At 38.5% G+C, this 25,380-nt stretch overlaps 1 protein-coding gene across 1 annotated transcript in view; it reads left to right on the top strand.

Moving 5' to 3' along the window:
- The window catches only part of LOC118679427 (T cell receptor alpha chain MC.7.G5-like), a 298,506-nt gene that overhangs the window by 81,067 nt on the left and 192,059 nt on the right, over window positions 1-25,380 (top strand). Inside the window, exon 3 of the mRNA XM_036356176.1 lies at window positions 6,695-6,701. Coding sequence (XP_036212069.1) covers window positions 6,695-6,701 — 7 coding nt within the window. The remainder of the gene's footprint in view (window positions 1-6,694; window positions 6,702-25,380) is intronic.

The following is a 25,380-nucleotide window of genomic DNA, read 5'->3' as shown; positions in this document are numbered from 1 at the left end:
ATTACAAAGAGTATTACATATGTCTCCTTTCCCCCCGCCCTTTGACCTTACCCAGGCCTCCCCTAGGCCCCAGTGTCTTGTGTCCATTGGTTATGCTTATATGCCTGCATACAAGTCCTTTGGTTGATCTCTTGCCCACCCCAACTCTCCCTGGCCTTCCCCCTGTAGTTTGACAGTCTGTTCGATGCTGCTCTGCCTCTGTATCCATTTTTGTTCATCAGTTTTTATTATCCATAAATGAGTGAGATCATGTGGTATTTTTACTTCATTGACTGGCTTATTTCACTTAGCAAAATGCTCTCCAGTTCCATCCATGCTGTTGCAAATGATAAGAATTCCTTCTTTTTTACAGCAGCATAGTATTCCATTGTGTAGATGTACCACTGTTTTCTAATCCATTCATCTGCTGATGGGCACTTAGGCTGTTTCCAAATCTTAGCTATGGTAAATTGTGCTGCTATGAACATAGAGATGCATATATCCTTTCTGATTGGTGTTTCTGGTTTCTGGGGATATATTCCTAAAAGTGGGATCACAGGGTCAAATGGGAGTTCCATTTTCAGTTTTTTGAGGAAACTCCATACTGTCTTCCACAGTGGCTGCACCAGTCTGCATTCCCAACAGCAGTGCACAAGTGTTCCTTTTTCTCCATATTCTCTCCAGCACTTCTCATTTGTTGATTTGTTGATGATAGCCAGTCTGACAGGTGTGAGATGGTACCTCATTGTTGTTTTGATTTGCATCTCTCGGATGATTAGTGACTTTGAGCATGTTTTCATATGTCTCTTGGCTTTCTGAATGTCCTCTTTTGAAAAGTGTCTATTTAGGTCCTTTGCCCATTTTTTGATTGGATTGTTTATCTTCCTTTTGTTAAGTTGTATGAGTTCCCTATAAATGTTGGAGATTAAACCCTTATCGGTGATAACGTTGGCAAATATGTTCTCCCATGCAGTGGGCTTTCTTGTTGTTTTGTTGATGGTTTCTTTTGCTGTGCAGAAGCTTTTTATTTTGATGTAGTCCCATTTGTTTATTTTCTCTTTAGTTTCCAATGACCTAGGAGCTGTATCGGTGAAGAACAATAGATAAATTTTTAATTATTGTTGGTGTAGAAGTGTAATTCTCAAAATGCTAGTCTTGACACTGAGGCTGAGCCCTTGAAGTTTTAGTTGGTAGCTCAGAGTTGTTGGCCACTGGTAATACTCCAGCCACTCACAGCCAAAAGAAAGCTTAGTGAAAAGTAAAGGTTTGAGAATTAGGAGGACAAACTTGGGTAATCAACAGTTAACTCATATATATGAAAACGATCACCTTTGTGGGAATGTCACTAACATACACCTCAAATCTACCACATTCAAATTCCAACTCTCAGTGGTAGATTATATAAAACTAGAGTCCCAATGCACAAAATTTGTGCAAGAGTAGGCCTTTCTTCCCCCAACTGCCGGCACTGGCTTCCCTCTGGCATCAGGGACCTGGGCTTCCCTACAGCCACTGGCAGGCACCCGGGAGCCAGGCTTCCCTCACAGCCCGGCTTCATTCAGAAGGTTGTCTGGAAGGATGTCTGGAAGGACATCCACTCTAATTAGCATATTATGCTCTTATTATTATAGATTGATTCCCTTCTAGACTTGGAAACCTACAAAAAAAGCAGTGTCTCTTTTTTCCCTCCCCCAACATCTTCTTTAATTCACCTTCTTGCTATTAGCAATTCTGCTTCTGTTCATGCTTTGATTTATGGCAGAGTAGCTGCTATCATTTCTTTTACTTTTTCACTTCAATGTAAACTTTAATGTGGTGAGACTGGATATGTGTCCCCACATTGGTCTAGGGCTCAGGAATCAGAACGTTCTTTATAGCTCCCCAGTTTAGTCTAATGTGCAGTCAGCCTTGAGAACCACTGGCCTAGAGTACTTTAAGAAGACTGCTCCTCTGTCTGGCCTCAAGGGGACAATCCTTCCATTAACCTAACTATGAGGACATGCCTACACTACCTGGGGATTAATGAGAGGTTTAAATTTAAGGACAGAAAATGATAGGGCTGAAAATTAGAAACCTGAATAATGTTTAGGTCAGTAAGGACAAAATTTCTTTAAAACCCTTCTGAACCTTAAGAAACTCTGTGACCAACTGTTTCCTTCTCCTACAAGTCCAATTTTTCCAAACTCTATTTTACACCCAATCTCAAGTTGGACATCTCTTCATTCTGAAAACCTCCCATTCCATTATCATGTCTTTGGATAAGATTCCTTTTATAATAGATTCACCCTACGTAACAAACACCTCTCTGAAGAATGATGTAGCCAAAAAAGTTGTTCCCTTTTCTGAAGAAATCACCCTAACTTTTACATGCACCCATTGGTACTCATGTCATCCTTGTCTCTTCTAAAATGACACTTCCAGCAGCTAGGATCTCAAAATCTTCTGAAATATTTCTCAGAAAACAACCGAAGTAAAGTCCACAGAAGTTTTGTGGTTTATATGTGAGGTTATATCAGGGTGCCAATGTAAGAAATGTCCAAATCTTTAGAAAATTTTTATTAATTTATTTGAACCAAACTGATGACAATTGCCATGAAGCAAAAATCTCAACAGATTGAGAAAATGCTCCAGAGAATGGCAGTTTTGCAGCTTATTTTATACATTAAAATCAAAGGAAGAGATGTAAATAAGGTTACATGAAATCCACTGTGGTAGATTAAGGGGGCAGACGAAAGCAAAGTGGGGAAATCTCTGGGATTGGATAAAAAGTAAAACAGAGAGATACATACTATTTTTACATTGGTGGGTACAGGATAGTTAATAATTAACATTCATAGCACATAGAGATGGTACATAAGGAACAAGATAACAATGAGTGGTTCTGTGGTCTTGTGTCTGGTGTGGAGGTTGTGTCTTGAGGGAAAAGGCTACTCTGATGTTTCAAAAGTATGTTGTTATTTTAGATGCAAAAATACAATAGACAGGCTCACTTAAGATAAAGACTGACCTTTGTCAAGAAATTTGCAAGATGTGACTACCCATCATGACTTGTTTTTAATTAGGAATTTTTATGTTCAGATATCCTATGTGGTTACTTTCAGTCTCGGAGTATATAGGACAATCCTATTGACCTCCTCCTGAGCTTGTCAGGTTTAGGCCCTTTTTTCATTTACACTTTCCCTTTTTGGTCAAAAATCAATCTGAAGGATGCATTAATGACCAAACTTTTGGTTGTATAATATGGTTCACAGTGCTAGGAAGGTTCATTCCTAAGAAGTCTTAGTGTAGTCATTTGTCTTACTGAAATGGCAGGCCACTGGGGATGGGCAAGGCCATAACCTTGGGTAGAAGTCAAAACCAAGCTTTTCTCAAAAGGGAAGGGCAGGTAGGTCTTATGGGTCTTCATTAAGAAAAAGAAACACTGGATTACTTCTAACCTGCAAACTATCATGATCCAAGTTTTACTTTGTCTCACTTTTATGTATTTTGCATCTAATATAACAACTACAATAGTTTGAGGGCACAACCATCTGACCATGAAATGGGTTCCTATTTACTGTTGTTGTTGTTATTATTATTAATACTATTTTAATATGGCCATCTACCTCCCATTGGAAGCACTCAAGGGTCATTCATTATTAATTGTACAATTGGGAACTGTAACTTTAAAATTTAATTGAGGCTAATGCTAAAAAAAAGAACGTAATGGTATAAATCATAATTACCATAAAAAAAATGTTCAGAGGCCAGGAGAACAGTAAGAGTTTCATAAGTAAATTTCCTCTGCCTCAGAAGCCATTATAGAGGGCCTTTTGTTTACTTTTATTTATTACTAGAGGCCTGGTGCACAAATTCGTGCACAGGTGGGGTCCCTTGGCCTGGCTGGCGATCGGGGTGATCAGGGCTGATCAGAGCATATCGGGACCGGCTGGCTGGGGAGGGACCGCGGGAGGTTGGCCGTTTGCGGGAGGTTGGCTGTGGGAGTGCACTGACCACCAGGGGGAAGCTCCTGTGTTGAATGCCTGCCCCCTACTGGTCAGTGCATCATCATACTGACCGGTCAACCGGTTGTAATGGTTGCAGACTGGTGCAGCCACTATGGAAGACAGTATGGAGTTTCCTTAAAAAACTGAAAATGGAACTCCCATTTGACCCTGTGATCCCACTTCTAGGAATATATCCCAAGAAACCAGAAACACCAATCAGAAAGGATATATGCACCCCTATGTTCATAGCAGCACAATTCACCATAGCTAAGATCTGGAAACAGCCTAAGTGCCCATCAGTAGATGAATGGATTAGAAAACTGTGGTACATCTACACGATGGAATACTTCACTGCTGTAAAAAGGAAGGAACTCTTATCATTTGCAACAGCATGGATGGAACTGGAGAGCATTATGCTAAGTGAAATAAGCCAGTCAATGATGGAAAAATACCACATGATCTCACTCATTCATGGATAATAGAGACCATTATAAACTTTTGAACAATAATAGATACAGAGGCAGAGCTGCCTCAAACAGATTGTCAAACTGCAGCAGGAAGGCCGGGGAGGGTTGCGGGGCAGGAGGTAGGGGGGTAAGAGATCAACTAAAGGACTTGTATGCATGCATAGAAGCATAACCAGTGGACATAAGACATTGGGGGATAGGGGAGGCTAGGGGACTGTCTAGGGCGGGGGGATAAAATGGACACATATGTAATACCCTTTGTAATACTTTAAGCAATAAAAAAAATAAAAATAAAAAAAAATAAATCTTTATTGTTCAGATTATTACAGTTGTTCCCCTTTTTCCCCCCATAGCTCCCCTCCACCCAATTCTCACCCCACCCTCTGCCCTTAGCGCCCCTCCCCCCCCCCCCCACTGTCCTCATCCATAGGTGTACGCTTTTTGTTGCCAGGTCATACACATGGAAAATGTAGCTATTTCCATCCGCGACCTGTCCCTGTGTTCGGCCACACAGGGACCGTCACAGCCTCATAAGGGCTGTCACAGCCTCACAGGGACTGTCTCAGCCTCACAGGGGCCGGCGCAGCCTCGCAGGGGGCACCGCATCCCACATTGGGGGTGAAGGTGTGAGACAGAAGCTCCTCTCGCTGTCTCTCCTGCTGCTTCCTTGCATATCGCTGATGTTGGAAGTTTCTGAGAGCAGTCTGCATGTGATGGACATTATACTTTAACTGGTCAACATGAAGTTTGGCATTCTGTCTTTTGTTGGGCGACTCCTTGCTGGCTGAATATCTGGTATGCTTGCTTGGATTTCGTTTTCTACTAAGTGCACAGACTACTTGTCTGCCGTCTCCCAGCGTCCCATGTGAGACTCTATCTGGTGGACCTGTTTGTGCATTTGCTGGTACAGCAGTTCCATGTTGCCGGCCCAGCCAAGTCCGGTTTCGGCTTCCTCTGAACCTGATTCTGCTTCTTGAGTGTGTCCCTTATGGGTGCGAGGAGTTGAAATCTGCAGTTTGTTGGGTTAGGCTGCAAAAGCGCAGGTGGTTCCTTTTGTGCCACTGGCACAGCTTGGGCGGTGATGCAAATTGAATAGGGCGTGGTCTCAGAGAATCACCAGGGCAGAGCAAACAGCAATGGTGTCTCCGCAACTCCTCGCCTCTCTGCTACTCCGTGTCTCCGTGTCTCCGGGTCCCCGAGTGCCGGCGAGCAGCTCCACGAGAAAGCCGCCCTCACTTTCCAACCCACTGCAAGGTTGTCCCGCCTCTCCCCGTAGGGGTCTGGGACCTCAGAATCCCACCCCAAACAAGCTCAGTGGATTCAAGAGTTTGTAACCCCTTTTGATTGCAAAAAACCTCGCAACCAGTTGCAGCCTGCCTGGCGCGTGACTCGGTACCTCTGTTCTTGGCGCCTCTGCATATCCTACTCAGTCTCAATGCTCTTCTTTCTTTCCGTCCAGTTGTAGAACTTCCACTGGGCCAGCTTTCCCATGGTTCTGAATGATAGCTGCTTTGTCTTATAGTTGGTATTTTCAATGTTGTTGTGGGAGGCAGCACGCACAGGTCTGTACCTTACTCCGCTATCTTCATTCTCCTGCTTTGCCTTTTATATAAATAGATTGTTTTTGTTGTTAACCCTCACCTGAAGATGTATTTTTTTTCATTGATTTATTTTTTCAGAGAAAGTGAAAGGGAAGACAGGAGGAAGGGAGAGAAAGAGAGAGAGAAACACCTAATGATTGCCTCCCACATGCGCCCCAACAGACCAGGATGGGGATTGAAACTGTAACCCAAGTATATACCTTTGACGGGGATTGAGCCTAAGACCCTTTGGTGAATGGTTGGACACTCTAACCACTGAATAACACCAGCCAGGACGAGGGCCATTTTTTTAAGAGCCACTTCAGCTTTCATCTGAATTAACATTTATACATAAAATTCCTTTCTCAAGTTTCCTTTTCCACAAACCTTTTACAAATTCCCTTGTCTTTCTTAGTTTGTCTCTTTTTTTATCATTTAGAAATAACCAAGTTATTAGGGCAAACTACTTCCTTTTAACTTTTTTTCAAACACACACATCCTTTTCCTTCCTTCTGCAATAACATTTCTTCCTGATTTTAAAAGAGCAATTATAAAAAGAGTATTACTGAAAATGCAAAAGATATACACTCTCAATAATTATTAACAGTTGAGCTATTTAGAAAGAGGGTTTGATAAAAGCCCAAAGAACAAGTGTAACTATTATTATGACTAATATTATTAGTAGACAGGTAAAGACAATCAAACAAATGGTTTTTAAGTTCAGCACAATTTGTAAGTACACAGGCCTTGTCAATGCCTTGAAATAGATGTCTATTTCTGATGTCAGTGGCTTCTCTTTCTTGAGTTTTTTATATCCACTGTAGGTGGAGGTGACTGTCAGAGATAGGGGCAGATGTCCATTCATAGTTAGGCACCTTTTTTATGAGAAATGTGAATCCTTGAGTTAACACCTTTAAGGTTAGTTGCACATGGATTAGTTAGTAAGACCAGATAAGATTCCTTCCAACAGAGTTGGATTGAGTCTTTAATTGATGTCTTTTCCAATGGACTAAATCTGATTGTAAGTCATGGTCTTTGAAGTCTTCATCACCCAGAAGCCCACTGTGAAATTAATCAGTTACTAATTTATCAATTTCTTTAAAGTGGTTAATAAGTTTATGCAGAATTCTCTTTTTAATAAGGCTGGTTCATATGTCCCTTCATCCAGTTGCATAGAATGGCCAGTGACAATTTAATGAGGAAAAAGGCTATGTTTACCAAAAGAAGTAGATCTCATTTGAGGAGCACTATAGACAGAACTTTCAGCCAAAGGAAATTAAAAACTTTTGAAGATTTACCTAGTTGAGTTTTAATTGTACTATTTGTACATTCCACCAATCTAGAGGACTAGGGTGCTGAGCACAATGAATATGCTGTAGAAAAGGCCAAATATTACAAATGGATTGTGTAATTTGATCAATGAAATGAGTCCCCCAGTCACTATGTACTCAGAGGGAATACTTCAACTGGAAATTTTTTAAATAATAACTTACCTACCATTAAGGCTATTGTTCTCCTGCAAGGTAATGCCTCAACCCAATGATAAAATGTACATATCATAATTAACACATATGTGTATCTTAGAGTTGGCAACATTTGGATAAAATCCAATTACCATACCTCAAATGCACCAAAAGAAAGTGGGAAATGTCTTTGGGACCCAGGAAGTGGTTATTATGGGTTATATTTTGGACAGATAGAACATCTGTTGTATACTTTATGAGCTACAGTTGGAGAAGGTTTCCAGTAATATTGTTTACTCCATGAAATCATCTTTTCAGGACCCCAATATGTTAGCTCATGTACATGTTGATGTATAGGTAATTGAGCCTCTATAGATAAGATTGGTTTCTGATTGGGTCCAAACCATATCCATTTGTCTGAGTCAAAGTTTCCCCCTTTTGTTGCCAAAAGTTTCTCCTTTTCTTCTTCAGTAGCAATCTATTGGAACTCTAAAAAAGCGTCTTTTATTGATTTAATAGGAAGCAAGAAATATTCACAGATCTGGGTAATTTGGCTGTTTAATGCTGCCTGTCCAACTGCCATATTATTTCCTTTTGCTTTCATGGTGGCAGCTTTAGAATGTCCTGGATTTTTAGTAATTGCCACTTGTTTGGGTTCTTGTATGACATCTAATAATTCTGTAGCCTATTTTCCATTCTTTATGGGCTTCCCTCAGGAAGTTAAGAAGCCTCACTGTTTCCACAATGTTCCAAAATCATGAGCTACACCAAAGGCATAGCAACTATCAATGAAAATATTGGCTATTTCATCTTTGGCCAACTTACAAGCTCAAGTTAGAGCAATTAATTCAGCTTGTTGAGCAGAACTTGTTTAATTCAGAACTTTCAACTATATCCATCATGGAAGTTATTGAATATCCAGCTCAGTAATGTCCCTGTTAATCTTTCAGATAAGATCCAACTATAAACCAAATTAAGTCAGCATGGTCAAAAGAAGTTTCCTGTAAATTATTCCTAGGAAGGTGGTCAGTATGCAAAACGCAATCATAGTTGTCTTTATTCTGGGTTAATTCTGTTACATCAAGTTAAAGTGATATTAGACACAGAAAGCAAGATTATTCCATAAAAAGCCAGTTGACTGACAGAAGTGTTGAATGTGATGGGTGTTTAATGAAAATTCAACAGAATGAGGAATATAAATAAAGGAGATCTCATAACTATTTCTTCTGTGTGTTTGCATAACATGGCTGTCATGCAGGGAGCCCTTTGACTACTGAGTTCAATTGCTGACTATAATATCCTATAGCTCTATGAAAATTCTAAAGCCTTTCCTTTATTTTTATGTATAAAAAGGAAGAACATTTATAATTAAGATGTCCCAGAGGGGGAGTTTTAGATTGTAATTCTAGAGCTTCTTCAGCTTATTTCTCTTTAGGGTTCTATTGAATTGAAACAGGTTTAATAAATCATATAGAGGCTGGGCCATTTATTAAAACTCAGAACTCAACTGTGACAGCATCCAGTCAGACCCAGGAACCCAATAAGCTGTTTGTTTGTTTGTTTGTTTGTTTGTTTGTTTGTTTGTTTGTTTGTTTTTAGAAGAGGAAAGAAAAGGATTCCTCTGAGTCAAGGTTGGTTAGTAGCCCATCTTTAGATATTACATAAGCAAGGTATTTTACTTTGGGTAAACAGTATCAAACCTTGTCCTTTGAGACTCTATGTCCTTTTAAGGCTAGCATTATAATAGGTAAATTGTGTCTTCTTGGGAGTCCAATATTTCCTAGAGTATAAAAGTAAATCATCCACATATTGTATTAGAGTGGAATTTGTGGGTAATTCAACATCATTCAAATCAGTCTTTAGTGTCTGAGAGACATAGGTGGGATTCTTTATATGTCCTTGGAGCATTAGTGTCCAAGTAAACTTGTAATCTTCCCAGATGAAGGCAAAGAGGTTTTTACTATTTTTTCATACAAAAAAAAATGCTTAAAAGGCACTGAAAAATATTTGCAGGACACAGGAATAGCTGGTAATAGGGTATGTGAATTTGGATCATGGGCTGCCTGGAAATAACTATTTTATATATAGCTATCAGATCCCAATCGGTTTCTATACTGGAAGGATGGAGAATTACAGGGGCTCATACATGGAATTATAAGCCCCCTCTTTTAAGTAATCTTGTATAATGGGCTTAATTTCATCTAGTGCATCAGGACTTAAAAGATATTGGTAACTATTAGGTAGAGGCAAAGTATTATCAATAGTTATTTTAATAGGAGTGGCTGATTTAATCTTGCCAATATCTGTACTAAAAAGACCCAAAGTTACAATGGAACGTCCTATAACAAACATTCAGTCAGTCTCAAGATTAGTTTCCTCTTGTGGAGAATTTTTTAAATTATTATTTTCCCAATGTTCAGTATCTGATTCATTTAGTCCTAAATACATTTCACCCTTCTGGGGGAAAGATACATGGGTGTCATTGATCTCAAGAAAGTCTCTCCCTATCAAGCAAATTGGAGCAGACTTGACTAATAAAAATATATGTTGCCCATTATGTTCCCCAGATAGAACAGGTTCTAATTAAAAAGCAGCCATTGTTGCCCTAGCTGGTTTTGCTCAGTGGATAGAGCATTGGCCTGCGGACTGAAGGTTCCTGGGTTCGATTCCAGTCAAGGGCACATGCCCAGGTTGCAGGCTCGATCCCCAGTAGGGGGCGTGCAGAAGGCAGCCAATCAATGATTCTCTCTCATCATTGTTTCTATCTCCCTCTCCCTTCCTCTCTGAAATCAATAAAAAATATATTTTAAAAAAAACACAGACTGTCTAATCAGATGTCCTTACCATTTATACAAAAGCTTAGCTCTAGGGAGAGGGCAACTTAATAGGGTAAGATAAGAACAGATAAAGTCGCCCCAGTATCTACAAGGGCCTCAGTAGTTTCCCTTTTAATAGTCATTTTAATTTCTCCTAAAGTATTAGAAAGGAGAAGGGGAAATGCCCTCTCATAGTCACTGGAGCAGTCCTATGCTTACTTCTGTTTCTTTCTTTTTTTTTTTTTTCCTCTTTAATACGTGTGCTTAATTTTTTAAAAATTTATCCATATTGCTGCAAGTATTACAGATATCCCCTTTTTTTCCCCATTGACCCCCTCCACCCAACTTCCACCCCTTGCCCAGGTCTTCATGCACTATTCTGTGTCCATGGGTTATGCATATATGCATATAAGTTCTTTGGTTAACCTCTTCCTGCCTCCCTCTCCTTCCCTCTGAGAATCGTCAGTCTTTTCTTTTGCTAAATCCCATTTCAGTTTTCTACAATGTTTCTTAAGGTGACCTAACATTTTACAGTAAAAATAGACTCCTTTTTCCCCTTGTCGAAGGACCTGGGGAGGTCTGACCTGACTGCTTACGTGCTGGGGCTGTTAAGTTCATGATTTTGGAAGTTTGTCTTTTTCTCTCTTTTGAAGAGATCTAAGTAGTTTAGCAACCAGAATTGACAGTTCATCCTTACATGTTGTCAGGCAGTTTAATATTTGTTGTTTAACCAAAGTTATAAGCTGTTCATCTAGTTCTTTCAAAAATACCAAATTTAGTAAGGGATCATTTTGATGATCCTTAAAACTGTCTGGAGACAGACCCAAGTAGTGTTTGAAAGTTGTTTTATTATTATTATTATTCAAAGAAATCAAGCACTGTCTGGCTCATCAGGTTCTCTTTTACTTGCTGGATCTTGTTCCAGTCGATTTTTAGGGCGGGGGGGGGGGGAGGGGAGGAAATCTCAGGTATGGCTTGGTAAAGTCAGTGGGCTGCTTCCCTGCATTTTTCTGCAGTCTGTCTTTTTTTTCTTTTTTTTTTTAAGTCCTTTATAACAGTTTCCCAGTGAACCTTATTTCAGCATCTTGTTGCTTTGCTCTTAGAAAATAGTAGGTATATTAATTGAAATAGGTCAGAACAGCCCAGATCAAATGTTCTAATAATTAAGTCACATTCCTTTGAAAACCCTCTGGAGAGGGTCAAGGAAAATCTTTAGGTAGATTCCTGAATTCTGTTCTAGCCCAAGGAACAAATACAATAGGTGGTTCCTCTCTGCCTGAGACCAGCTTTTCTCTAAAGGGAGCTGCGAGAATTTCTTTTTTTCTTTTCCTTCCTGGTCTATTGTGGTCTGGTTTTTTATTCTGAGTGTCCCCTAGGTCAGTAAGGAACTGCAGTGGTGGAGGTGTAGAAGAGAGAAGAGGGAGGAGGAAAGGAGAGTAAGTTCGGACAAAAAAGTAAAGGGTACAGAGGGGCTGTTGGAGAAGAGGGAAAACTGGGGTGTTGGCATTAAGCAGTTTTGGGAGCCTTCTTTAGTTCAAAAATAATCTCTAAAATGTTATTATTAACTTTCTGAAGAAAAGAAAGTCTCTCTGTGCTCCATTTCAGAGGCTGCTATTTGCCAATTGAAGTAAGCCTCCCATTCATTGAGTTTAATTTTAGAGCTGGCTTTTTTCTCTATTGTGTGTGCAAAAATATTAATTTACGTGTCAGAAGACATCCATTTTGGCCATCTTAAGTTGGTATCCCTTCCAGTTAAGTCTTCCCATTTCTGTTAAGTACTTGCAAGTAAAGGCTCCCTACGAACGGTACCTCTGCACGAGTATTAATTCCTAGGGATATTGTGTAGTGGGTTGAAGTGCGCTGCTTATGGGATGAGCTCCAAGGGGCTGTCACCTCCAACCCTCTTACCTGTCTTGGTTACTCTCGCTAACCAATACAACTGTGAGGACTAGGAGGACTAGGTACCTAGGAGGACTCGGACTAGTAATGGAATATTACTCAGTCTTTATCTTTGTGTCCCCAGACAAGTCAATTACTTAAATACAGTTATGTTGGAATTCCCTATGAAGCCCTTTTTATCTTGAGCAGTACCCTCAGACACCTCCACAAATTTTCTTAGTCACCTAAGAATATCTGAAAATCTACCTGGTGGGAGTATATGCCCCCTTTCTTTGGAGCTGAATGAATTCAAACTCTCATTTATCTAGCAAAATGTTTTGTTCAGATTCTCAGTAAGCAATTCCAATTGAAAAGCCAAAAACCAACTATCCATTTTTCCTCCTGTCCCTGAGTTATCTCAACCCTCATTCTGAGTCTGGGTTATCTCAATTCCCATCCTTTAGTGCTACCTCATTAATTTTTTTAAAGAACAGATCAAATAAAGTCAGGGTCTTTTACTTTAAGACAAGATCTGGAATAAAAAAAAAAAAAAAAAAAAAATCTCACCTAAAGCAAAGCGAGGAAGTCAGTGGTACCAACCACCAAGTCCAGATTTGCAGGGTGGTCCTGGGTGGGCTTCTTTGGAATCCTGCCAACTATGCCTAGTAAATGTCAATGTAAGAAATGCATAAATGTATAGAGAATTTTTATGAGTTTATTTGAGCCAAACTGATAATAGTTTCTGGGAAGTAAGATCCCAACAGACTGAGAAAATACTCCAAAGAATGGCAGTTTTGCTGCTTATTTTATACATTAAAATCAAAGGAAGAGGTGTAAAGAAGGTTACATGAAATCCACTGGTGGTAGATTATGGGGGCAGGAGAAAGCAAAGTGGGGAAATCTCTGGGATTGGATAAAAAGTAAAACAGAGAGACACATACTACTTTTACATTGGTGGGTACAGGATAGTTAATAATTAACATTCACAGCACATAGAGATGGTACATAAGGAACAAGATAACAATGAGTGGTTCTGTGGTCTTGTGTCTGGTGTGGAGGTTGTGCCTTGAGGGGCCTGGAAAAGTTTACTCTGACATTTCAAAAGAGTATTATTTTAGATGCAAAAATTACAATAGACAGGTAGAGTAAGGGGGCAAGGGAAAGCAAAGTGGGGAAATCTCTGGGATTGGGTAAAAAGTAAAATGAAGAGACATACTATTTTTTACATTGGTGGCTACATATATACAAGAAATATTACTCAGCCATAAAAAAGGAATGAAATCTTAACATACGTGACAGCTAGACGTATGGATGGAGCTAGAGAGGATTAAGCTCAGTGAAATAAGTCCGCCAGAGAAAGACAAATGCCATATGATTTCACTTATGTGTGGAATCTAAAGAACAAAATGAATGAACAAACAAAACTGAAATAGACTCATAGACACAGAGCAGACTGGTGGTTGCCAGAGGGAGAAGGGTTCACAAAGTTGGAGAAAGATATAAAGGGCGTAAACACTGCAAATTAGTAATTACAAAATAGTCACAGAATGTACAGTACAGGAATATGGTCAATAGGGAATATGGTCAATAATATTTTACTAACTATGTATGTACTAATTAGGTATTGGAAATATTGGGGGAACACTTTGTAAAGTATATGATTGTCTAACTACTATGTTGTACACCTGAAACCAATACAAAATAATATTGAAAGTAAACTGTGAATGAAAATTTTAAGTTTTAAAAATGGTTAGCTGAAAACAATTAGAAAGTGGACAAATATCTGATAAGCTCTGTGAAGGAAATAAAAAAAATAAAAATATTGTAAAAAATAAAATTATAATTTCAAGCTCAGTAAAAAATTTAAATAATTACAAGAAAATGCAAGGAATAAATTCATACAAATAAAGTTGAAAACTTGGACAAAATTTAAACTTTCTGAAAATTACAATCTAGAAAAACTGACAAAACATTAGAAATTCAAAATTCACATATAAATTAAAGAAATGTAAAACTCTATAAAAATTGTTTTACAGACAAGTTACATCAAACCCAAGACCAATACTTTCCATGTTATACAAACTATACCTGAGTATTGAGAATAATAAAAAGGAGAAAGCTACTAAATGCATTTTATGAGACCAACAGAAGCACAATGACAAAAATAAACAAAGATAAATGACAAAGAAAATTATGAAAAACAATGATAACTTCTAAGAATATTATCAAACTAGTATTGAATGTTATATAGTAATAGTAGTACACCACGATTAATTGGGATTTATTCCAAGAGTATAAAGAAGGTTTAATATCAGTGTAACATACCACATAAATATATTAGCTATTAAAAAAAAAGTCACTAAATGTAGAAAAGTAAATTGGTCAAAGGAACTTCCTTAATTTGACAAAAGGAATCTTTGAATTTGTTTTTAAAGTGAGATATTAAAAGCATTCTCTAAAAAACTTCAAAAAGACAAAGAGTTTTAATATTATCCTTTCTATTCTACATTGCACTGAATGTCTTAGCAAGTGCAGTAAAATAATATAATCATTAGCACTAAAAAGAAAAACACAACTATCATTAGTCATAGATGGCCGATTCCATTTCTGGGGGAGGAAATGTATGAAATGAGCCTAGAATATCTTCTCATCCCAGAAAACTAGGAAGCTATTAAAAACTACAGAGGTCATGTGAAAAAGGCTAAGAGCCAAACTGAATGATTTTTGTGGTCCAACGGTGGAATAATTCCTGTATCAATAAGATACTGAATCCAAGATACTATAACACATCAAATATATTTAAATCCATGGATTCATAAAAGAATCCTCAATTATTTGGGTGGATTTAACCTGGTTTGCTTGATTTGCCTGGGATTATTCAGGTGTTAGCTCTGAAAGACTTATGTCCTGGAAAACCCCATTATCTCAGGCAAGCAGGGATGATTAGGCACCCTATGTTGGGGTCGCCAGGGGAGGAGCGCACGAGGCCAAAGTGGTAAAGGATTATTAATTTATTAGGTCATCTGGATACCAGGGAAAGAGAGTCAGATATTTTAAAGGACTTTAGGGGGGCTTTTCCTGGACAGAGAATTCTCTGGGTGGGTCCTGAGGGGAAAGATAATGGTTTTAGCAAGTGGAGTGTGGTCTTAGCAAGTGGAGTGTGGTCTTAGCAAGTGGAGTGTGGGCTGTGAAGTGGTTAAAGGTCAGTTACCCGGGGAAGGGGTATTGATTCAATTATTTGATCAAACTAAAACCTTACAGGGGAACCAACTAATTATTCCAAAAACAAATAAATGGAAAGAATCATACAGTTAACCTCAGAATGATTGACAAGGAAAATATTATCTTTACAGAAACATTTCAGTTAACAAATGAAGCAGAAATGATATAATTAAAATGTCATTATTTTGCCGACCAACTTCCAACCAAACAATAGATCTAGTCATTGCTTAACACCAGTCACTAACAACATATCCAGTCACACATATCCAGAGAGAGAGAGAGAGAGAGAAAGGGAGACCAATAGACAGCAGGACATTATGTATCCACATACCTCTGGAATAAAGGACACATTATGATGTGGGGGATTTGCTTCAGTAATGGGGATTGTGGGAAGTATGTAGATATGCAGGGTGGTGGGGGTATAGATTAACAATATTGGCCATGAGTTGATAATTGTGAGAGCTGGATGGTAGATCTATGTTGTTTCATTACACTAGTCTTTCTTCTTTTGTAGATGTTTGAATATTCCATAATAAAAACTTTTAAACAAATACAGTTAACATACAAATAAATCATCAGAAATGCAAAGACTTCTATTTACAATGTCCCCTGAATATTTTTTAAAATAGTAAAAACAGGAAACAAAATAATGTCAAACAATGATGTTTTAAAAATTAAGGTACACTTACACAACAAAGTAATATGAATCTATAAAAATCACATTTTCACATACAATTAAATGACATGATGGCCTATTCATACACATAATGTTCAACAGGGAAAATGCTTTTAATATGATCCCAATTCCTTTAAAGTATGCATATTTGCATTAAAAAATACTGAAAGCAATAGTAACAAAATGTTATCAGTAGCTATTTCTGGGTAATAAGATTATAGTTGGATTTTACTACCTCCTCTATACTTTTTTATTATGTCTACATTTGACAAGTTTTCTTTCATAATAAAAATCTATTACATGTTATATTTTTATTGAAGAAGAGGCCTGGAGAAAGAGAGGTAGAAGGGCAAACACAAGACAGCAGGTGAGGTGACTAAGTTTGCATATGCAGAAACACCACTTCTGGTTCTACAGCAGCAAGGTCACAGAGCCAACCAGCTTCAGTGACACTGCAAAGGCCTGTCAGTGGCAGCAGAAGGAGAGCCATTTTGCGAGTGGGAAAAGCCACAAGGATGCACCCAGGCCACCAGCTCTCATGCACAATCGCAGCCTTCATCTCTCTTGGTAAGGATCCTGCTAACCCTGCAGCCGGGCCTAAAAAAGGAGGTTTGGGAAAGAATAGAACTGGACTGTTTTTCTTTATTGCCAGGTCAAAACCTGGCATTTGTGATACTTTCTTGTGAGCAATGTCAACAGATAAGTCTTTTTTTTTTTTATTATTTTCTACAGGTTCCGGAAATACCAATCCATCAATCTACAAATGCAGTGTATAAACAAGAGAGGAAATCTGTGACCTTGAACTGCGATTTCACAGTCATTTATAATTATTACGTGATGTGCTGGTATCAACAGCCTCCCAATGACAAGACGGTTCACATGATTTGTCTTCTGAAAACATGAAGTCAAGGAAAGGGTGCTATTCTTTGGTGATCAGGAAAAAAGACAAAGCCCTAAAACTCACCATCTCAGCCTTGGCACCTGGAGACTCAGCTTTCTATTTCTGTGTTGTCACAGATTCCATGGGAAGGATGGTGATAGGGAGAGCCTTACAAACACCCCAGGCCTCTGTGTAAGCCACCACCTGTTCCAAGAGCATAGGAAGCAACCCACAGGACAGGAAGAGGGTAGAAACAAGGCATGGTGGGAGGCACTGGTGGGTCTAGAGAGGAAGCTAATGAATCTTCTAGGAGCAATCTTCCCACATTTGCTATCAAAGAAAGAATCATGGTTATAAGACCCTAGCTTCAGGAACATTTTCATCTCTGAATCTGATGTCTAAGGACAATAGCAGAGCTGATGGAGGTTGTCTATGTCTTTTCTGTCTGCCCAACATCTATCGCCCCTTTTCTGGTGACAACATCTTGATTTGCCCTGGATAATTTGCCTCACCTCCTCCTACCTAATTGTTGAGTTTGGATGAAATTGATCCCTCCTTGGACCCCTGGTCAATTAGCAAAGTCCATTTCTCTGACCACAATGATTGGTTCGAGAATGAGTCCATGATCAAAGCCCATATCCCATATTACATGATGACAAAATGTAATGTGGTATCTCAGGTGGGATCCTAAAACAGAAAAAGGGCATTAGGTAAAATCTAAGTAAATCTAATGAAGTATGTACTTTAGTTAATAACAATATATCAGTGCTGTTTAATTAATATGATAAATGTATCTTTGTATGATATTAATAAGAAGGTAAACTGGGTATAGAGTATATGGAAACTATCTTCACAACGTTTTTATAAATCAAAAACTATTCTAAAGTAAAATGTTTATTTTAAAAACTTATAAAACTGGCCAAAAAGGTTGCAGGTTTGATTTCCAGTCAAGGCACATACCTAGGTTGCGGGTTTGATCCCCAAACAGTGCACATGTGGGAGGCAACTCAGTTGATCAATGTTTCTCTCTCACATTGATGTTTCTCTCTCTCCCTTTCTCTTCCTTTCTAAAAATCAATACAAATATTTTTAAATAGAAGCTATAATTATTTCCTTCAAGGAGTTCACAGTGTATTTGGTAAATTAGGCTTGTAAATAAATATTAGAACACTATGTGGTCAGTAATACTGCCATGATTCCTATAGGGTCAACTCTCCTCTCCTTCCTTCTTTAGCTGCTGTTGTTTTCCTGGCTCCAACCTTATTCTGTTTCTCTCCACACTATGATTGCAATTAATATGCTTGCTTCTAGCCTTGCTTTTGCTCCAGACCTATGTATACATCCAACTTCCTTTTGGTCAAATGATCCTCGGGCAGTATAAACTGAACAAAACTAAAACCCATTGTCTCTTCACCTCCCCCTACTCCAAGCTTTTTTCTGTATTTCTTGTCTTAGTTAATGACACCACCATGCCTAATGGCTCTGTGTAAAAGGCAAATTAAGTTACTTTACTTCATTTCTCAAAATTTCTCAGACTTCGCATGACACAAGCCAATATATGATGTGTGCTTTTAGCTACCAATCCAACCTCATATCCTGGCACATCTTGCATCAACATTGACTTTCTAGAAATACCAAACTGCTAAACTGGGGAAATATCATGAGTTATTACTTCCTTTGCCTCCATCTCTCCCTGTCCCCTTCTCTTTGTTTGGAATTTCCAACCTCATCACCACCTCCTCCTCATGGTCCCAACATCTCCTTCCTGAAGCCTACCTTGATCTTCCAGGCAAACTTAAGGTCTTTTCCTCCAATTCCCTTTGAACTTGGTACACATCTCCAGAATAGCAATTATCTCTTTATATTATAATAGCTGTTTCCTTTAGAGGACTCTAATTCATGAGGGCAAGGATTATGTCTCATTCACATTGATATCCACTGCATGCCATGGAATATGACAATAGAAGACTCTCAAGTTTACTGTGTATTTCTTATATTGGTTCGTCTTTCTCACTCAGTTGTGCCATACTTGCCCCCTAAGTGATCTAGGTGTTCCTTAAATGCCCCAAGCAGGCTACCACCTCTGGGTCTTTGTCCTTGAACAATCATGACCCAGATGGCTCTCTTCTGTACACCTATGTACAGAAATCTACCATTCAGGTCCCTGCTCAAATGCCACTTCATCATAGAGGTCTTTCCTTCAGTCCTATGAAAGATAGTACTCACCCACAAATCCCTCTTTTTCCTGCCTCACATTTTTATGGCAATCAACATTAGCAGACATCATATGATATATTTGGTGGTGTATTTCTTTTCTGTCTATTCACCAGAATATACGCATAAAAAAAAACACAGAGGAACTTGTCTGAATTATTCAACAAATGAAAAAGATCTGATGCATGTATAATTGAAAGAATGATGTTATTTATCACCTAGACATGATAGTGTCTTTCTGAGTTTCATTTCCTCTTCATCTGTTTTTATTCTCATCAAGCCATAAATCCGGGACACACACACAAAAATTAAGACACAAAGCTCTAAGAGTTGTCAAGTATAATAAGGATGAGTAAGCAATAATATAACTTGAAAAGAAGCAAAAGTTAGCAAACCATATATTAGATTTGTTTCAAGAATGTGTTTTATCTTCTAATTCATTTATTCAACAAATATTTATGTGCTGGAGAGGATGTGCAGAAAAAGGAACCCTAGTACACTGTTGGTGGGAGTACAGAGTGGTGCAGCCACCATGGAAAAGAGTGGGGAGTTTCTTAAAAAAAAAAATTAAAAATGGAATTGCCATTTGACTTAGTGATCCCACTTTTAGGAATGTATCCTAAGAAACCCAAAACATCAATCAGAAAGAACATATGCACCCCTATGTTCATAGCAGCATTATTTACAATAGCTAAGATCTGGAAGCAGTCCAAGTGCCCATTAGTAAATGAATGGATAAAAAAAGCTGTAGTACATCTACACAATGGAATACTATGCAGAGGTAAAAAAGAAGGAACTCTTACCATTTGCAACAGCATGAATGGACCTGGAGACTATTATGCTAAGCGAAATAAGCCAGTTAGAGAAAGTATCACATGATCTCACTCATATGTGGAATCTAATGAACAAAATAAACTGATGAACAAAATAGATCCATTGACATAGAACCATGGGACAGACTGATGAATTTCAGAAGGAAGGAGGGAGTGAGGGTTGGTGGGGGAGAGGAGAGATTAACTGGGGAACTTATTTGTATATATGCATAGCCCATGGACACAGACAATAGTGTGGTGAAGGCTTGGGAGGGGTGGATGTGGGGTGAAGGGGGGTCAGTATGGGGGGAAAAACAGCAACATTAAAAAGAGAAATCTGCAATTCTTTCAACAATAAAGATAAATAAAAATTTAAAGATACATTTTTTAAAAATAATGTATTATCTTCTTATTCATTTATTCAACAAATATTTATGTCACATCTACCATGAGTTATTTTTGAAAAGTTAAAAGCTGTCTCCTACATTTGAATCACTGTTTATTATTTACAAGGTCCTTTCTGACTCTTATTTCAGTGTATCCTCATAAGCAATTCTTTGAAGTAGGCAGGTCTTAGGAGGAATGAGTTGGTTATCAGATTAAGAATCATTGGGTTGTGAAAATTTTGAACTAGGAAAGTATTCCATCATTTTATTGTTGAAACAACTATGTACATAAGTCTATTATTAAGCTATTTATTTCACCTCAGAGAGCTATAATGCACACACTGTCCATCAGTACCAGTACATTAATTCTTCCTTCTGGGATTCCCAGCCTGCTCATAACTTCAGTGCTAATATGAATAGTTCATGATAGAATGTACAAACTTTGAGAATAGGCACAATGCCTTCTCTGCTTCTTATACTTACATTAAGACTCTCAAAACACTGTGAGTTCTCCATATAATTAGTAAAGAAAATAGTTACTAATGTAATAAAATCTCTATTTAGAAAGTATTTTAAGACTGTGACAGCTAGTATCCAAAGATGGCCTTTCAATGAACCGTGCATCTCAGTATTCAGATTCTTGTGTGGTCCCCTCCCCTTGAGTCTGGACTGGCTGTGTGACTTGATTGTAACCAGTAGAATGTAGTAGAAGTAATGTTATGTAACTTATGTGACTTATGGAGAGAGAAAAAATGATTTTCCATACTAATACCCAAATCAAATGTCAAGAGATTTCTTGATTTACTCCTGCAATAAAACTACATCTGGAAGAGCTGTTGCAATTGTATTCACCATCTGATTAAATTTACAATAATCTTTTGTCACTTTTCAAGATCCATCTATATTCTGCTCAGGCCAAATAGATGAGTTGAATGAAGATATGTTGAAAATCAACAGCCCTGCATCTTTTAAGTCCTTTATGGAGGCACTAATCTCTACCGTTTCTCTAGGAATTCAGTATTACTTTGGATTTACTATTTTGGAATACAGAGGCACTTCTAATGTTTTCTACTTGTCTTCACTCCACTCAGATCAGATAGCCAATATAGTGGCCTTGCCATTTGCTGAGTGTGTCCTTTCCATTAGGGATTCTAAAACTTGGGAACTAACCATGAGGTGAGTTCAGAGCCCCCACTGAATACACTGTGAGATGGACCTGAGCCAAAATAGCATTAATCATTCGATCTCAATAAATTCCTATTCTGTACGATGAAGATCATTCTGTATAACTATAGAAGAATCTCAGGATATATTAAGGAAAAGGGGGGAAATGTTGTAATACTCCATATATAGTGTGCTACATTTTTATGTAAGAAAAGAGAAAAGGAGTATATAATCACATGGCATTTTTATTTGTATAAAGAAATACTAGGCAGGTTTTTTAAAAGGAATAAAAATGTTCACTTGAAGATAATAAGTAGGGGCAAAGTGAATGGGAACAAGGGTTGAAGCAAGATTATTCATCTTTTCCTCTGTGTATCACTTTGATATTTAAACCATAAAAACATATTAATTATTTTAAAACTAAATAAAGAGAATGTTGCCTACACATGGTAAAAAAAAAATGATGATAATAAAAATAAACTCCTATTCTGATAAGTAGACAAGAGTATCAATTGGGTTTCCAAGATTTAGTATCATTTCAGAGCCAGTGTCCAGAAATTCCCCAAAAGTCTGGTTATTTTCCGGTCCCCAGTGTTTTTTTGTGTGTGTGTGTGTGTGTGTGTTGTTATTTTTTTGTTTTTGTTTTTTTGTAAATAGCTGCAGGTCCTTTGGGGAAAGGGAAGAAGGAAAACTTACAATACAAGCTTTTGGTGACATAAGTATAAATTTTAAAAATTTTGCAGTTCTTTTGGCATTATTATTATTGTATACCTGCCCCATAGGGCCTGCCAGGACTTGAGTCTGGTTATAGATATAGAAGCAATAAAAGGTATTGGAAGTGGGTCTCGAGGAGTCTCAGTATTTCCCTGCAGGAAACGTCATCATGGGTTCTTCAAGCAAAAAGGGACAACAGACAGCTTTTGTTGGTGGCAAAGGAGACTGAAGGGCTTCAAGGACCTCAGTTTCATCAGAATCTGCCCACATGTTGCCATCCCAATTTTCAGGGTCCTAACTTGCCACTATCAATGCCCTAATTTTAACCATAACAGACTTGAATTAAATTGGTACTGTAATCCAGTAACCCATGAGACTAGTAATCCAGCTAGTCTTCAGGTTTGGTTTTCAGAAATATCAGACCCAACAGCCACAAGAAATAAGGATTTCTTTCAGGGAAGTCACAGAAACTTTCCAGTTCCTTGCCTGGACCTTGGGCTGAGAATGTACTGCTCTGAGTTCATTATTTCCTTCCTCCAACTTCCCTATGGCACTTAAAAGCAACACACGGTCCTTATACTTTTTTAAAATATATTTTTATTGATTTCATAGAAGAAAGGAGAGGGAGAGAGAGATAGAAACATCAATAATGAGAGAGAATTCTTGATCAGCTGCTTCCTGCACACCCCCTACTGGGGATCAAGTTCGAAACACCGGCATGTGCCCTGACTAGGAATCGAACCGATTCATAGGTCGACTTTCAACCACTGAGCACACAGGCTGGGCATCCTAAATTATTTAGTGGCAATGGGATCACTAATGCCTAGTCAAATCAGAGTCTCAATACCAACTTCCCATCCTTAAGGTTATGTTCTTCTGAATCAGTTCCAAACCAATAATTGTATCACTTAAGGATCAGCCAGGTTAGCAGAACCACTGTGAATAAAGGACTGAGGACTTATTTCAGAAAACAGATCTTACAAATGCAGAAGGAGCTGGAGAATCGAAGGACTGGAAGAAGGAGTCAGAGGATCAGAAAAAAGGTCATTAGCCTGCCTGCCTAAAGCAGTGGCACAGAGAAACGAGTTGGGACTTGGAGGAAAATCCAAGAACCTAAGCGCTTTCAGCCACTGAACTGGAACTGTGAAAAGGGCTCATTGAGAAGTGAGTGGAGCTACCTCTGTGAAGCTACCACTTCAGCCAAACAGCTGGTGATAGGCCTGGGTCACTGTTGGTCAGCAGGGCCAAGAGTCAGAAAGATTAGCTGGGCACAGGCGGGAAGAGAGCAAGGACAATGTGGGACCTGCTGGCATCTCTGCATCTGTCACAGTGCCTGACCACAGCGACCTTCTAAGTGGACTTGTTACTGCTTCTCTTCTGCCTTCCAAAACATGTGCATTTTCATTCTGTGGTCAGCTCTAAGGCATAACTACACATAGAAGGTGATTCTGGGAAACACAGTTATCCGCTAACCTAGGTTGATCAGTGTGACCCAGTACCCCTAAAGTGCTTGTCCTTACCCCAGATCTAGAAGCAGCAAATATGGGCAGAAAGAATGCAGAGAGAAGTGCCTGGAGGCTGATCCGTGGTCTTGTCACTGCAGCTGAGTCACAGTCTTCGGGAGGTTTGGAGGCAGCAGTCAGGGCGTACAGGGAATATTCCTCTCAAAGAAGAGAATGTTAACCGTAGCTACTGGGAGCCCTTTTGGAGACAGTGAAACTAAAAGCAACACTAGAGGGTATGATGAACAAAAGACTCATTTCTTGTAGCAACTTGGTTTTTGGAATGGGGGTAAATACCAAAAGGGGAGTGAACAGAATCCCCAGGCCTCATCAGTTCTAAAATGTAGAAAACTGTCTTCTGAACTGTTGTACACAGACAGTGCTTGCCTTTCAGTGGCTCAGGCAGGACTTCTCAAACAAGAGAGAGAAAGAGAGAGAGAGAGAGAGAGAGAGAGAGAGAGAGAGAGAGAGAGAGAGAGAGAGAGAGAAGGGCAGCAGGGGGAGACTGATTCATAATGCAGCTCCCTAAATATGCTTACCTCTTCCTGCACATGATTCCCAGATCAAAGTCTCAGCCACTTATCTCAGTGCAGTGGCTACACATGCTCCCCAGCACCTGCCTCCTGTCCCTAAAGTCTATGACCTAGGTCCCAGCCACACTCCCAGCCCCTGACTAGGCCGCTGCGATAGAGCCGAAGAACACAGCAGGGAAACTGTCTGCAAAAGGAAATTCAGAGTTCCCAGCACACAGCAGTGCCTTGCAGCTTGGGTCAGACACATCACCTTTAAAGCACAAATACATTTCACAGACCCCAGCGTTAACTACATTACTTTTAACATAGAAACATAAAATGGCATTTAAACGTGACATGCTTAGTACTCTTTTACCAACTATAAAGAAAATACAAGTGAAACATGCACAAAACTTCAAAACTAATAAAACTTTAATGATTTTAATTCAATATAATAAATCATGTTTTGCTGAAACTAAATCATTTTGAACTAAGAAGATGAAAAATATATATGTGATGTTTGGTTCTACTTATCAACTTGATCGTCTGATTTTATGCATGATTTTTCATCAATGTTATTTTTCCTTTGTTCGAAAATAAATTCATATTGAATTGTTAATCCATTCCCTTGATGGGCCAATCAATTTACTATGCATCAACAGTAAAATATTGAAAGAAAAACTTAACTTTTTTTATTAAAAATTTTTAATGTTGACATTATAACAGATGTCCCTCTTTTTCCCCTTTAATGAAACATTTTTTTCATTACATAACTACTACTATACCTATTGCTAATCAACTGTAGCTAAATGGTTTATACAAAATATGAGATCTACACAGTATAGCCATGTGAATGGTGAATGCAATACTGATCATACATTGAGTTTTACATGCTTATAGCATCTAACTTGTGATAACATTTGCCTATAATTGTTTTCTATTCAAATTACCTGACTTTCATTTTATTTGACCTTCATTTAGTGAAAATATTACTAAACAAGCAAAGGAGGACATTGGAGTCTTATGGCAGTATTTGCTTGTAAGATCAGTATTAAGATAAGCCTCACCATGAGTGAGTTGCATTTTAAAAGAAATTCAAATTCCTACAGTTTTGCATAATTCAATGCTC

This window comes from Myotis myotis, unplaced genomic scaffold, assembly GCF_014108235.1.
Source record: "Myotis myotis isolate mMyoMyo1 unplaced genomic scaffold, mMyoMyo1.p scaffold_m19_p_1, whole genome shotgun sequence".
Taxonomy (NCBI): domain Eukaryota; kingdom Metazoa; phylum Chordata; class Mammalia; order Chiroptera; family Vespertilionidae; genus Myotis; species Myotis myotis.
The sequence above is the reverse complement of the archived record's forward strand: the minus strand, read 5'-3'. Positions and strand labels throughout refer to the sequence as shown.